This window comes from Chrysochloris asiatica, unplaced genomic scaffold (assembly GCF_000296735.1).
Source record: "Chrysochloris asiatica unplaced genomic scaffold, ChrAsi1.0 scaffold00004, whole genome shotgun sequence".
NCBI classification, from domain to species: domain Eukaryota; kingdom Metazoa; phylum Chordata; class Mammalia; order Afrosoricida; family Chrysochloridae; genus Chrysochloris; species Chrysochloris asiatica.
Window position 1 is genome coordinate 15,423,503 of NW_006408522.1, and position 15,069 is coordinate 15,438,571.

At 36.3% G+C, this 15,069-nt stretch overlaps 1 protein-coding gene across 1 annotated transcript in view; it reads left to right on the forward strand.

Annotated features, from left to right (window-relative positions):
- Positions 1-15,069, forward strand: part of ZNF280D (zinc finger protein 280D) — a 123,932-nt gene that overhangs the window by 14,406 nt on the left and 94,457 nt on the right. The window contains 3 exon segments of the mRNA XM_006831616.1: positions 8,388-8,505; positions 12,790-12,960; positions 13,105-13,214. Coding sequence (XP_006831679.1) covers positions 8,388-8,505; positions 12,790-12,960; positions 13,105-13,214 — 399 coding nt within the window.

The window sequence follows — 15,069 nt, forward strand, 5'->3', positions numbered from 1 at the left end:
GCTGGATCATATGATATTTCTATTTTCAACCTTCTGAGGAAGCGCCATATTGCTTTCCAGAGAGGTTGGACCATTTTGCAGTCCCACCAGCAGTGAAGGAGTGTCCCAGTCTCTCCACATCCCTGCCAGCATTTATTGTCCTCAACTTTTTTGATCTTTGCTGTTATTGCTGGTGTGAATTGATATCTCATTTTTGTTTTGATTTGCATCTCTCTAATGGCTAGTGATCATGAACATTTCTTCATATGTTTGTTGGCTGTCCAGATCTCCTCCTTGGTGAAGTGTCTGTACATATCCTGTGCCCATTTTTCAATTGAGTTATTTGTCTTATTTTTGTAGATGTGTAGTATTTTCCTATATATTTTAGAAACGAGTCCCTTATCTGATACGTCATTGCAAAAGATTTTTTTCCCAGTCTGTGGGTTCCCTTTTTACTCTTTTGGTAAAGTCTTTTGATGCACAGAAGTTTTTAATTTTTAGTATGTCCCACTCATCTATTTTGTCTGTTTTTGTTTGTTTACTTTCTATATATGCCCTGAATTAGCACCCTCACGTTTGTCCCTATTTTGTCATTGATGATCTTCATAATTTTGGGATTCACATTTAGATCTTTAATCCATGTTGAGTTCATTTTTGTACAGGGTGTGAGGCAGAGGTCTTTTTTCAGTCTTTTACATATTGCTTTCCAGCTCTGCCAGCACCATTTGTTAAAGAGACTGTTTCTACCCCATGCAATGTGCCTAGATACTTTGTCGAAAATCATTTGGCTGTAGGTGGTTGGGTTAATATCTGGATTCTCGATTCTGTTCCGTTGATCAATGTCCCTTTCATTGTACCAGTACCAGGCTGTTTTGACTACCGTAGCCATGTAGTAAAGTTTGAAATCGGGGAGTGAGAGACCTCCAACCTGGTTCTTCCTTTTAAATAGTGTTTTGCTTATCCTGGGTCTCTTTCCTTTCCATATAAAATTAGTAATTGCCCTTTCCATCTCTTTGAAGAATGTTGTTGGAATCTGGATTGGGATTGCATTGTATGTGTAAATTGCTCTGGGCAGTATTGACATTTTCACGATGTTGAGTCTTCCTATCCAGGAACATGGTATGTTCTTCCACTTCTGTAAGTCTCGTTTGGTTTCTTGTAGTAGTGCTTTGTAATTTTCTTTGTATAAGTCCTTTGTTTCTCTGGTTATATTTATTCCTAAATATTTCATCCTTTTTGTGGTTATTGTAAATGATATTGCTTTCCTAATGTCATTTTCATCACTATTGCTGTTGCTATAGAGAAATCCAGTTGATTTTTGTATGTTGATATTATACCCTGCCACTTTGCTGACTCTTTCGATGAGGTCTGATAGTTTTTTTTTTAACTGAGTCTTTGGGGTTTTCTATGTATAGGATCATATCGTCTGCAAATAAGGAGAGTTTTACTTTCTCTTTGCCAATTTGGATGCCTTTAATTTCTTTATCATGCCATATAGCTCTGGCTAAAACTTCCAGCACAATATTGAATAGGAGCAGTGATAAAGGGCATCCTTGTCTGGTTCTGTTTCTTTCCATTGAGTGTGATGTAAGCTGTTGGGTTTGTATATATGCTCTTGATTATGTTGAGGAATTTCCCTTCAATTCCTACTTTGTTGAGTGTTTTTATGAAGAATGGATGTTGGATTTTGTCAGATGCCTTTCCTGCATTAATCGATATGATCATGTGGTTCTTTTCCATTTTCTTATTTATATGATGGATTATGCTAATTGTTTTCCTGATATTGAAGCAAACTTGCATCCCTTTTATGAAACCCACTTGGTCATGATGTATTATTTTTTTTAATGTGCTGTTGGATTCTATTGGATATGATTTTGTTGAGAATTTTTACGTCTATGTTCATGAGGGATATTGGTCTATAATTTTCTTTCTTAGTGATGTCCTTGCCTAGTTTTGGTATGAGGGTTATGCTTGCTTCATAAAAAGTATTAGGAAGTTTTCCATCCTCTTCTATGTTCTGGAATAATTTGAGTAGAATTGGTGATAGTTCTTTTCTGAACGTTTTGTAGAACTCACCCCTAAAGCCATCTGGGCCTGGGCTTTTGTTGGTCGGGAGTTTTTTGATGCCTCGTCAAATTCTTCTTTTGTTACAGGTTTGTTCAAACTTTCTACTTCAGTCTGAATAAGTTTAGGAGGTCGTGTTTTTCTAGAAATATATCCATCTAATCCAAATTTTCAAATTTGTCGGAGTACAGCTCTTCGTAGTATTCTGTTATTATCTTTTTGGTTTTGTTTGGTTCTGTTGTGACTTTTCACCTATGTGGTTTCTAATACGATTTGTGCACTCTCCCTCTTTTCTTTGGTTAGTTTTGCCAATTTTATTAATCCTTTCAAAGAACCATCTTCTTATCCTGTTGATTCTTTCTATAGTTTTTTGGTTTTCCATCTCATTTATTTCTGCTCTTATCTTTATTATTTCTCTTCTTTTGGTGACTGTAGGTTCCCTCTGCTGGTCTACTTCTAATTGTTGAAGATGCTGTGTTAATGTGTTGATTTTGGCTCTTTCCTCTTTTTGGATTTGTGCATTTATTGCAATAAATTTTCCTCTCAGGACTTCTTTCGCCGTGTCCCAGAAATTTTGATATGTTGTGTTTTCATTCTCGTTAGTTTCTAGGAACTTTGTGAATTCACGTTTAATTTCTTCTTTCACTCTGTCATTTTCAGCAGGGTGTTGTTCAGTTTCCATGTATTGACTTTATTGTTTTGGTCTTTTTATTGTTGATTTCTAGTTTTATAGTATTGTGGCCTGAGAAAATGCTCTGTAGAAATTTTCATGATTGTGAATTTATGGAGGCTTGCTTTGTGACCTAACACATGGTCAATTCTGGAAAATATTCCATGTGCACTGGAGAAGATTGTGTATTGTACTGTTGTTGGACAGAATACTCTGTATACATCTATGAGGCCAAGTTGGTTGATTGTGTTGTTAAGTTCCTCTGTAGCTTTGTCGAGTTTCTTTCTGGTTGTTCTATCCCTTTTCGAGAGTGGTGTGTTGAAATCTCCCACTATAATTGTGGATTTATCTATTTCTTTCTTCAATTCCATTAAGGTTTGCTTCATATATCTTTGTGCTCTGTCATTGGGAGCGTATATGGTTATTATGGTTATGTCATCTTGCTCAGTTGACCCTTTGATCATGAGATAGTGTCCTTCTTTGTCTCTTATGTTGGTTTTTATCTTGAAGTCTACTTTGTCGGAGATTAGTATTGCCACTCCTGCTTGTTTATTGTTGCAGTTGGTTTGGTAAATTTTTTTCCATCCTTTAACTTCTAGTCTGTTTTTGTCTTTGTGTATAAGATGTATCTCTTGCAGGCAGCATATTGATGGATCATGTTTTCTTATCCATTCTGCCACTCTTTGTCTCTTCATTGGTGCATTCAATCCATTGACATTCAATGTAATTATCAACAGGTATGAATTTATTGCTGTCATTATGTTTCTTTTTTGGCGGTGCTATTCGTTCTTTGGTTCTGCTTTCCTTCTTGTATTGGATTTGTGTTCTTTGAGTTGTTGCTTGTCGGTTTCTTCCTAGATTCTATGTTCTCTTGTTCTGCTTGGGAATTCGTTTTTATGGTATGTTGTGGAGTGTTAACTTTCTTTGGGGTTACCTTGTAGTCTACTAACTTTTCTCTGCATTTAGGATACTCCATTATAACCTGTAATTTATCTGGCAGCCCCACCACCTGGGCTGCAGTTGCTGCGTTTGTCCCTTCTTTGACATTGATATACTTTTGGCCTTCAGTTGATCTCGCCGCTCCTTTGAGTTTGTTCGTTCTGGTCTGGGCTCTGCTATCTGTTGTCTGTTTTTCAGGTGGTGTTGTCATACCTGCCAGTGTCTGTTTGTTATCTGTTCTTGTTGGTTCTCCATCCACAGAACTCCCTTTAGGATGTTTTGAATGCTGGGTTGGTTTTGATAAAATCTCTCAGATTCTGTTTATACTGGAATGTTTGATTGCACCGTCGTATTTGATTGATAGTTTTGCTGGATAGACGATTCTCAGTTTTTTTCTTGCAGGGCTTTGTATATGTTTCCCCATTGCCTTCTCACCTGCATGGTTTGTTCTGAATAGTCAGAGCTTAATCTAATTTGCTTGCCTTTGTAAGTTATATTTCTCTTCTCCCTGGCCTCTTTTAGTATTCTTTCCTTGTCTTTGATTGTGGAGAGCTTGATTATTATATGTGTTAGAGACTTTCTTTTGGGGTCTGTTCTTCCTGGGGTATGTTGGGCTTCTTGAATGTTTATCTTCTCATCTTTCATGATGTTGGAGAAATTTTCTTCTAGAAGCTCTTCAGCTATCTCCTCTGTGGACTTCTTTGATTCTTCTTGTTCCGGAATGCCAATAATTCTTACATTATTCTTCTTCATGTTATCCAGCATGAATCGTATACTCTCTTCAGATTGTTTTATCCTTTTAGCTGCTTGTTCTTCTTTGTTGGCAGTATTTAGATATTTGTCTTCCAGTTCGCTAGTTCTGGCTTCCACCTCTTCTAGTCTGCCTCTTTCCCTTTTCAGCCTATTGTCCATTTCTGATACCATATTATTGATCACCTGGACATCTTTTTTTGCAGGTTTTGAATTGTTTCCAATGCTTTGTCAATCCTATTTGATTGTTTCTGCAGTACTTTCCTTACTTCTTCCTTATTTTCCTCCACCCCTTTTCGGAGTATTTGAATTTGTTTCCATATCATTCTTCTGAATTCCCTCTCAGGTATATCCTCTATAAAGCCTTTGTCTCTCCAGAGCATTTTCCATATCATTCTTCTGAATTCCCTCTCAGGCATATCCTCTATAAAACCTTTGTCTGCCTCCAGCTGCTCTCTTCTGTTTTTTGGACGTGTTTCGATAATGTTAATGGTTTCTTATTGGTCATGGTTATTATTATTATTAATATGATCAGGAGATAGGCTTCCCTTATTGTCTGTAATGTGTAGTAGGTGTTGTTAGGTCTTGTCTTAGTGGTGGAGTATTATGGTGTATGCTTATAGCTTGGCTATATGGCCATGATTGCTGCTGATCTTAGGTGATGTAGGGAAGAAAAGCTCCCACCTCTAGGAAAGATGTGTAATTAAAAGGACCAAAAGTAGAAGTAAAATAAATGCATAGGCAGAAATCACCACTTTGGAGCAAAGATGCGGCTTTGGTCAACTTTTTGGTGCTACACCATCAGTGTGTGTGTAAATAGAAGCTTCCAGCAGGGATGGGGGTGACCCCTCTTTCAGGCCTCTCCTCTAGCCACAGCCATATAGGTGGGCAGATATATATATTGTGGAGTTAACGGGAGAAAGATCGACCACTATTTTTGTCTCTGAATGTCAGTTATCTGCATGTGCTCCCCACCAATCTTGGGATAGTTGAGACCTGTTTTATTGGGGTTTTATAGATTGCCTTGCATTTTTCCTGCCCAGCGAACTCAGGCAGCAGCCCAGCTGCGGGTTGCAAGGTTGATTCTAATCTGCTCCCTGGGCTGTGACCCACCCAGGCTCAGATGCACTGCCTCAGAAACCTGGTCCAATTGTTTGCGGTTATTTGCGTGTGCACAGTGCAAATCTTGGACTGGTTGAGTCCTATTTTGCTGCGGGTTTACAGGTTGCTTTATACTGATCCTATTGCTACCAGACCAGTCTGGCAGGAGCAGCCACAACTTGCCAGAACAATAGCTGGAAGTTCCAAGGGCTTCAGATTTGGTCCAGCGGGCGGATGACGTCAAAAGTCGTCGCCCAGCTCGGTCTCTCAGTGCTGTGGGTGAACTGTCCTGCCTGGTGTCCGAACTGAGTTCTCAAGCTGGGACAGGGAGGGATGTGTAGTTCCCTGTGGCTCTTTTATTCTGTTTTGTTTTGCTGGAAACGCAGCTTTCTAAACGGACCAGTTTTAGCCCCGACCTCAAAACTCTGCCAGGGTGGTGTAGTCGCCGAAGTGATCCCACTACGAGAGTCTTAAGATGCCATATCTTCCTATTAGCGTGATTTTTCCGAAAATGCAAGTTCGGGTAACTGAAGTCTTGTATCTTATAATAATCCGGAAGCTGTGGGTTTACTAATAGGAACACTTTCTTCATGAGATCCCCCTCCCTTCTCACTGGAGCTTTCCCTACATGGCTCCCCTGGCTGCAGCCTAGTCATTACATTTTGATTTAAACTTGCTTTATTTAAAACTTATTTTAGAAGGACAGAATAAGGTAAGAGATAGTAAGCAGTGCTCCTATACACTCCTTACCCAATTTCCTCTAAGTTAAAATCTTCCTCATTATAACCAGGTAATTAACTTGAAACTGCAGACCTTGTTTGAATTTTACCAGTTTTTCTATTAATTGCCTTTTTCTCTCCTAGGAACCTCTTCCGATTCCTACTCTGATGTTTGTTATTTCTTCTTTGTCTCCTCATACTTACCACAATTATTCATTCTTTCTGTTTTTCATAACCATGAACTTTTACGAATTTTATAGCAAATACTATCTTTGAAACTATGCTAATTCAGTAGTCTGGGGACATGGTGGCTTCATATGATAAGCACTGAACTGTGAACCACAAGGTCAGAGTTCGACTCTGCCAGTCACTTCATGGGAGAGAGATGAGGCTTTCTGCTCCCTTGAAGATTCAAAGCCTTGGAAACCACCCTATACAGGGTCCCTTTGAGTTGGAACTGACTCTAAGGAACATAAAAACAATTCAGTAGTTAAAAATTACTGTTTTTAGTTGTATATATTTGATTGTTGTTGTTAATTATAGGGTTTTCAATATTTTTAATATTTGATTTTTGTTGTTGCTGAATTTGAACTGCTGACTTTTCAGTTCAAACTGACCTTGAAATCTAGTGAATTATACCATAGTGCCACACCAGGACTCCCAGTTCTTTGCTTAGTGAGTTGGAAAAAAGGTTTTTGTATGTAGTGATTATTTATTTTTAAACTTTCTCAGTTTTTGTCCTTTGCCAATTTTCCTCTAAAAGTGCTTATATTTCTCCCTTTGAATATTTATACATTATTAATCTTGAAACTCTTTACTTAATCATATAATATTTAGAATGGACCAAAAAGTTACTCTGAAAGCATACTCTTCACAGGACTCTTTTATAAATAATATTAAAGTATACTGTGTTTGTAATTCAGTATGTGTATGTATGTATACATATATATCCCTCAAATAGAAATATATGTCTGAACTTCGATATTGGTTACACCTCAATGTAAAGAAAACAAAAATCCTCACCACTGGACCAATAAATAACGCCATGATAAATGGAGAAAAGATTAAGTTGTCAAAGACTTTATTTTGCTCAGATTAACCACCAACACTCAAATAGTGGTCAAGAAATCAATTGACGTATTTAGGCAAATCTCTGCACTAGAACTAAGAGCAAAGATGTCAGTTTGAGACCTAAGGTGTGCCTAACCCAAGCCATGGTATTTTCAATAGCCTCATATATGTATGTGAAAGTTGGACAGTGAATTAGGAAGACTGTAGCATAATTGATGCATTTGAGGTGAATATTGAAAGCACAGTGGACTGCAAAAAGAAGCAACATATCTGTGTTGGAAGAAGTGCAGCCAGAATACTCCTTAGAAGTCAGGATGGTCAGACTTTGTCTCTCCTACTTCTGACATACCAGAAAGGAGAAGGATGTCAAGCTGGATAAAAGGAGGGTCAGCAAAAAAAAGGAAGACCTCCAAAGAAATGGATTGGCACAGAGGCAGTAGCAATGGGCTCAAGAGTAGCAGTGATTGTGAGGTGGACGCAGAGCTTTGTTCTGTTGTGCAGAAGGTTGCTATGAGTCGGTACAAACCTGACGCCACCTAACAACAACAAAAACAAATGTTTACTTTATCTTGAAAGACTAAGACTGTAATTCCCACCACTCCTTCCCCCTTCACACCCAATTAATTGGTTGTTTTTCTTCTAACTCATAGCAAACCTGTGTAGTTCAGTGCGTATCCTATAGCACCACACTGGAAATAAGCCTGATTACTAACCAGAATGTTGGTGTTTTGCACCCTCTAGGTACTCCATGAAGAAAGACAGTTTGCTTTCGTAAAGATTTAAAGGCTTGGAAACCCTGTTGGTCAGTTTTATCCTGTCCTATGGGGTCTGTAGGACCTGTTACAGTTCATTCATAGTGGCTGTGGGTTTGGTCTTTTTGGTTTAAATAATAGCTTACTTTCAGTTTCAGGAGGTGATAATATTGATAGACTATAATAATCCCATTTATATTTTGTAATTTAATAATAATTGAGTCATCAAAGGTCATCCTTATAATATTGGCATATTGTTAACTTTATGTCAGTAAAACTTTATGAAACAAATATAACCGTGTTGAGTAAATATAATATTCTCTCTTTGTAATATTTTGACAGGGTTTTATAATGAACTCAGCACGAGTTGTGTCTAAAAACTCTTCAGAGTTACTATTTGACCTGACCCAGGACACAGGATTATCACATTACCAAGGAGGACCAACACATTCTATAGCAGGTTGGTTTTAGCAGGTTTTTAAAATAAAAGTTATAAAAATAACATTAAGGAATATGCAGGTGGAATTGACTGTTTTGAATCGTGTATTCTCACTTTAAGATTTTCTTGTAAGGTGGACTGGTGCTAATAGTTCTTGAATGCCTTTTTTAGGTTACTCTGTACAATGTATTATTTAATAATTTTGTTATTAAGTGCCGTCGAGTTGGTTCCGACCCATAGTGACCCTAAATAGGGTTTCCGAGGCTGTAAATCTTTACGGGAGCAGAAAGCCTCATCTTTCTCCCACGGAACAGCTGGTAGTTTCTAACTGCTGACCATGCGGTTCATAGCCCGATTCATAACCACTATGCTACCAGAGCTCCTTTATTTAATAATAGCATATTTTATTTATTTCTATAAAATAGCATTTAAGTTTGTTCTCATTTGGAATCTTCCATGGACTGAAAAGTTTTAGTATGATTTCTATGAGTGAAAGAAGTCCTGTGATTCCCTAAATACTCGGTTTTTAAAAAAAGTGTTAGTTTCTTGTGTCTAATAGGGTGAAAAAGTATGCTCATAGTTGGTTTTTTAATTAGGCTAGTGTCTTTCTATTCCACTAAATGATTTAGATAATGATAGTTAATTCTGCTTATAGAGTTATTATAAAATGGTAGTGCTAATGAAATAATGATTTGTTCATGGTGCACACTTGCAATAATGAAGTTTTCCTATAGAAGATAAGTTATGATTCATTGATTATATACGACAACAAAGTTCTTAATTAACCTAAAATAAATTAGTGTCTATGACAGAATTTTATCTAATTGAAAATTCTTCTAATTAGGGTGGTTATTTTATATAATACCGTTAAAATATTTGATTAAATAGAGGTATACACAAATATTTTGAAGATTTAGGTTGGTTACTAACAAATATAGTGAATCAGCCAACTCTTCCTCAAATTGTTTATAGTATTATAAATACCCAAAATGTTTTTTCTTTTCATTTTGTTTGTACTTGGTTTGATATTCCTGTCTCTGGGTGTAGCTTACATAGTTTTAGGTAAAAAACAAAAATGGGGAGAGAAAATAGTTGTTTAAAATCTGGTTTTGTAAAGCATATGAACTTTATCTATCAAAAAAGTAGGAATATTTGAAACTTCTTCAGGGAAAAGTCAGTGACTCCTACTATCCCTTTGAATTGTACTGCAGTGTGGGATGAGCTGAGTAGTCTATAGAAGGGGTTATAGTTGATTTAGAGTTTAGAGGCCTGATGTTGTGCTGTAGGGTAAGTACTGGATTAATACCTCAAAACGATCTGTTTGACAATTCCAACTCACAAGCTGCTCCTCAAAAATGAGTTCGAATCGACTTGACAGCACCTAACAACTACATACTTGATTTGGATTGTATAGATTTGATTTCTGTTCTTAAGAGTTTAATAGCCTTTATCAAGTCACCTAAGCACTGTACGGAGTCCTGGTGTGGTGTTGTAGGATAAGTACTTGACTACTGGCCACAAGGTTAGTGGTTCAAATCCATTAGCCACTCCTCAGAAACCCTATTCAGAGTCATTGTGAGTTGGAACCAACTCTACACACTTAACAAGAACCGCACTGAACAACAATAGTGATGATGCTGTTGTGATAGATTTGTTTCCCCTTCTAGCTTAAAGGAGTCCTGCTGGCACTGTGGTATCAACATTGGACTGCTAAACACAAGGTTAGCAGTTCAATGTACCAGCCGCTTCATGGAAGAAATATGAGTCTGTCTGGTCCCATAAAGATTTATAGCTTTGGAAACACTATATGGGGTTGCTGTGAGTCAGAATCAACTTGATGGCTGTGGATTGTTATTTTACTTTATTTTTTCAAGTAAATTAAGATACAAAATATTTTGGTAGTAAAGTTAATAGCTGTAATTTATTGAGTGCTTTCTGTGTGCTAAATGTTTTGTTGGGTGCTTTAAATACATTTTTTTATTTGATTCTTAAAACAGCTCTGTAAAATGAGGTATTATAATTTTTATTTTATAAAGAGGCTCAGAGAACTTGAATTAGTCAAGACCACAGAGCAAGTGAGTGACAACTTGACTTGAACTTCCTGAATTAAAAGCCTTGAATAATCCTAATGTATATACTCTTCCACTTCTATTAGTGGACAATTGGAAGCATTAAAATATGTTAGCATTCTTTGAATAGTACAGTTATGTACTATTTTCCGAAAGGGCTTCTGCTAACCAGGTAATAGCTTAAATATCTTATTTTCTTCTCATTAACGTTTAAATTATATAATCTTTTAAATGTTTAGATAATGGTTTTTTAAATGAATACTGTTTTTAGCAGTCAAATCCCTGTACAAACAAATTTTGTGTAAAAATCTAATAAAATGTAAAGGTTGAATTTCTTTGTTGGCCAATCACATTATATTCACTAAGACCACCCATTAGCTTTTGGGGAACAGTATGAAAACAATTATACTAGTTCTTTCCATTGAGAATCCTTTTGTATGAATGCCTATGATATGATCATTCAAACAACAACATCAACAACTTAAAACCATGAGTAGAACACCTCTTGGTGTATTAAGTAGGGAAGAATTAACTTTTCATTAAACATTTAAACTTGTTAATAAAAAGTTCCGTGTTTAAAAAAAACAAAAAAACTTCTTAAGGGTGTAGGAACAAAAAAAGTATGGGCTTGATTTTTTTAACCAACTCAAATGCATTTAAGTTTCTAAAGATATGAGGTGGGCCACAAAAAGTTTAAAAATTTCCATTAAACAAAAAAATCAAATTTTCCTTGAGATTTTAAAAGCCTCCTTGTATGTTTCTATAATAAATATTGGTGCAGTTGTTTTTTTATACACCTAGGAGGAAAAAAACCCACACAAATAGTTTTCCTTGAGTTGACTTTGATTTGTGGTGACCTCAGGTGTGTCAGAATAGAACCATGCTCCATAGTGTTCTTCGTGTCTGATTTCTTAAAAGTAAATCACCAGTACCCACATGACCTGGACCAGACGACTGGATGATCTGAGCTCAACCAGGAGAAGAAAGAAGAGGAAAAAAAGAGTGATCTGATACAATCTGATGAACTTGACCTACACCTATGGATGCAGTGACTCAAAAGAAGGAACAAATCCTTATAGCAAGAAACATCTCCTCCCCCGCCACACACAGAGTAGACAGAGATGGACAGCTTGGACATTGGATACCCAAATGGGGTGGGAGGGGAACTACAAATGCAAGAAGTGACTGGCTTACAAGCTTTCAAGAGGGAACCTAGAGCTAGGAGGCATGGAGGAAGGCAGAATTTCCAGTGAGTACTATCCATTCTGTCTAGGCGGACCTGATGAAATGAAATACAGATGGGTAACTTGTGATACTGTAGTGAATAATGGTTATCAGGACTGATGATAAGGGTTGGAAATGCAAAGGTAGATGTTTTGTAGCAAGGAAGGGAGTGATTAATTCTCCAGTTTAGGAGTGGAAGTCTCTAGGACCATCAACGGAGAAGAGCCGAGAGCAAGACCCTACCCAGAGAAGCAGGGACGCCTGAGATGGAGACAGAGACGATGACATGGAGGGATGAAGTGGAGTGATGAAGCGGCTGGGGACTTTGGATCCAGAGAGGGAGAGGGACTGTGGGCTGAAGACCGGGTGGAGTGGGGGGAGTGTAGGGGGCAGGTTTCTAGGGTATACCCTTTGGTCGGTTGGTGATGCATAGAGGGGATTGGAACCATGGAAATGAAATGATATATGATGGAATGAATGTAAATGGAATGAATGTAAACTATCATATAATTCATAATAAAACATTAAAAAAAGTAAATCACCAGTTCTAGCTTCAAGGCACCTATGGATGGACTTGAACCTCAGACCTTTAAGTTAGCAGCCACATTTATTAATCATTTGTTCTTCTTGAAGTGCTGGTGGTACTGCAGAATAAGCATTGGACAAATAACCACAAGGTCGGCAATTCAAACTCACTAGCTGCTCTGAAATGAGGCTTTCTGGTCCTATAAAGATTTATAACCTCAGAAACGCTATTGCAGGGTCGAAGTTCAAATGCACTCAATGACTTTTAATAGCAACAACAACAGTGACTTAAAGCCCCTTGGGTTTGGATACAAATAATTTTTGTCATCAAAGTTATTTATGTAATAATTCATTTATATTTTCTTTAATTTAGCTCCAAAGTATCTTTGCCTAATTTAAAATATAAGATTACCTTAGTAGCAGTTTGAAACAATACTTTTTACTAAAGTACTTAAAAATATCTGTCCTGCTCTTTAAATCATTGTAGGTGCGAAAGAAAGTTCCTTTGCGTCAAAACGTCCTTCTACTTCTGAAGTTAACAGTGTTAATGCAAAAAAGCCTAAAATCAATGAAGTTGTTACTGGAACAAATCCCTCAGCTGCATTCTCTTCAGTAAAATCTACTTCAGTGGTATCTCCCCAGGATTTGTTATCAAAAGGTAAATGTGGAATCTGACATATAAAAAAGAAATTGTACTTATACCTAAATTTTAGAAGATGTGGTACATTTTAAAATATGTTAATTAGTGATTATATAAGGCTAAAAACAAGTTTGAATAATAAATATCTTGAATTTATTTTAGGTACAAATACCTCATCAAATCAATCTAAAAATGGAACACCTTTTCCAAGAGCTTGTCCAAAGTGCAATATTCATTTTAATCTCTTGGATCCTTTGAAAAATCACATGAAGGTACAACTTTTTCAGATTTTAATTTTGAAAAGTGTACAAAATCTATAAAAATATTACAAATTGGTGAATAATAGGTGTTTGTCCAAACATTTAGGTAAGAAATGTCATGTTAGTATTTTCATATAACTTAGGTGAAAATGTATATTCATGTCACATTCATTATAGTATATGTTATTTTCATTTAAGTGAAAATAATGTGTTAATCAGAATACTTCATGTGTCAGATTATGCCATTCTACAAACCTTATAAAATATGTATTTTATTATGTTTAATCTTCTTTAATAATAACTTTTCTTAAAAATTATACAAAACCCTACACTTAAAAAGTTTAAGTAGATTTTACAGTATGTTGATGTGTCTGTGTAAAGATGATCTGTATTCTCTGCATGCCCTACATAAATAGCAGGAAGGTTGAAAGGATACAAAAAAGGCAGTTTAGATTACATGAGGAAACAGAAAGGCATAAAGACAAAGAAGTGGATGAAGAAAAGTTCTTGCTAGCTCTCTTAGGAGATTGGCAACTTTTTTTTTCTTTTTTTGAGGATTTTGAAAAAAGCAGGAAAAAATAAGATAACTTTTTAAAAGTTCCAAATGCAACTATTTTATTCATGTATGTGAGAAATGTCTGTACTGACAAATGCTCAGGTAATTCAATCTGTACTCATTTTAGCGAGAGTGAGGTTTACGTTATTTGATTTTGCAAAATTGGGCGCCCAACCCAGTAGACACAGGCAGATGTGCCACATGGCCCACCACAAACGATTTTTATTCCTGCCTCCAAAAAGCCCCTCCTCCAGTTCCAGTTCCCCATATACAATTCTATGACATGTCACATTTTCCCTCTCCACATTGAAGCCAAGATAGCTTGCCTATGGTCTTAATGGCTATATTCTTAATTTAAATTTCCTAGTCCTAGAACAGCATGCTTATTGCAACTCTCTGTCTGCCATATCTAGCAATCTCATGAATTCCTGGAGATGGACCACTCCCACAAGAGTTATGTCTCTCAACATATAAAACTATATTTGGTTTATCACTACTTGAGCTCACAGAGTTTTAGCTCCTGATAATTAGAATTTCTGTTTTGGTCTTATATTAGGATTTCTGTACAAAAGCTTTCCATTTTCCTGTCTGTCTAATGTTTTGATGAGATAATCAGTTATTTTTATTTTACATTATAGTTAGAGAAAAGCAAAGGACTGAGTGTTTCTCATTAATTTTTTAAAATAGTCTGTCTTGTATATATGCCTTGTGCCTGGTATGACTCCCAAAGAAAATAATTTTTTATTAGTTTTATATCCTCCCTGATTTGATTCTGCATGTGCAAATAAACTTGACTCTTTTTAATTTCCCTCTATTTTGAGTCCTGGTGTGGCACTGTGGTTAATATGCTGGATTGCAAAGTAGGTTTGAATCTCAAGGTCTGTGATTCAAGCTCACCAGCTGCTTCTTGGAAACCATATACAGGGTCACTATGGGTCAAAACCAACTCCATGGCACTAAAAAACAACAACAGTAATTTTGGCACATTTTGTAGTATATTATAACTGTAGTTTATTTGTATTGATTCTGTATTTTGAAAAAACATCGTATATGATTATAAACATTAGAAAAAAAAAAAACTTCCGTACAGTATTCAAAAATGAAAATACTGTGCAACATTTAAAAAAGATATCTTAGGCATTAGTGAGCTGAAATGGACTGGTATTGGCCATTTTGAATCTGACAACCACATGGTTTACTATGCACGGAATGATAAATTGAAGAGGAATGGTGTTGCATTCATTGTCAAAAAGAACATATCCAGATCAGTCATGAGGTACAATGCTATAAGTGATAGGATAATATCCATGC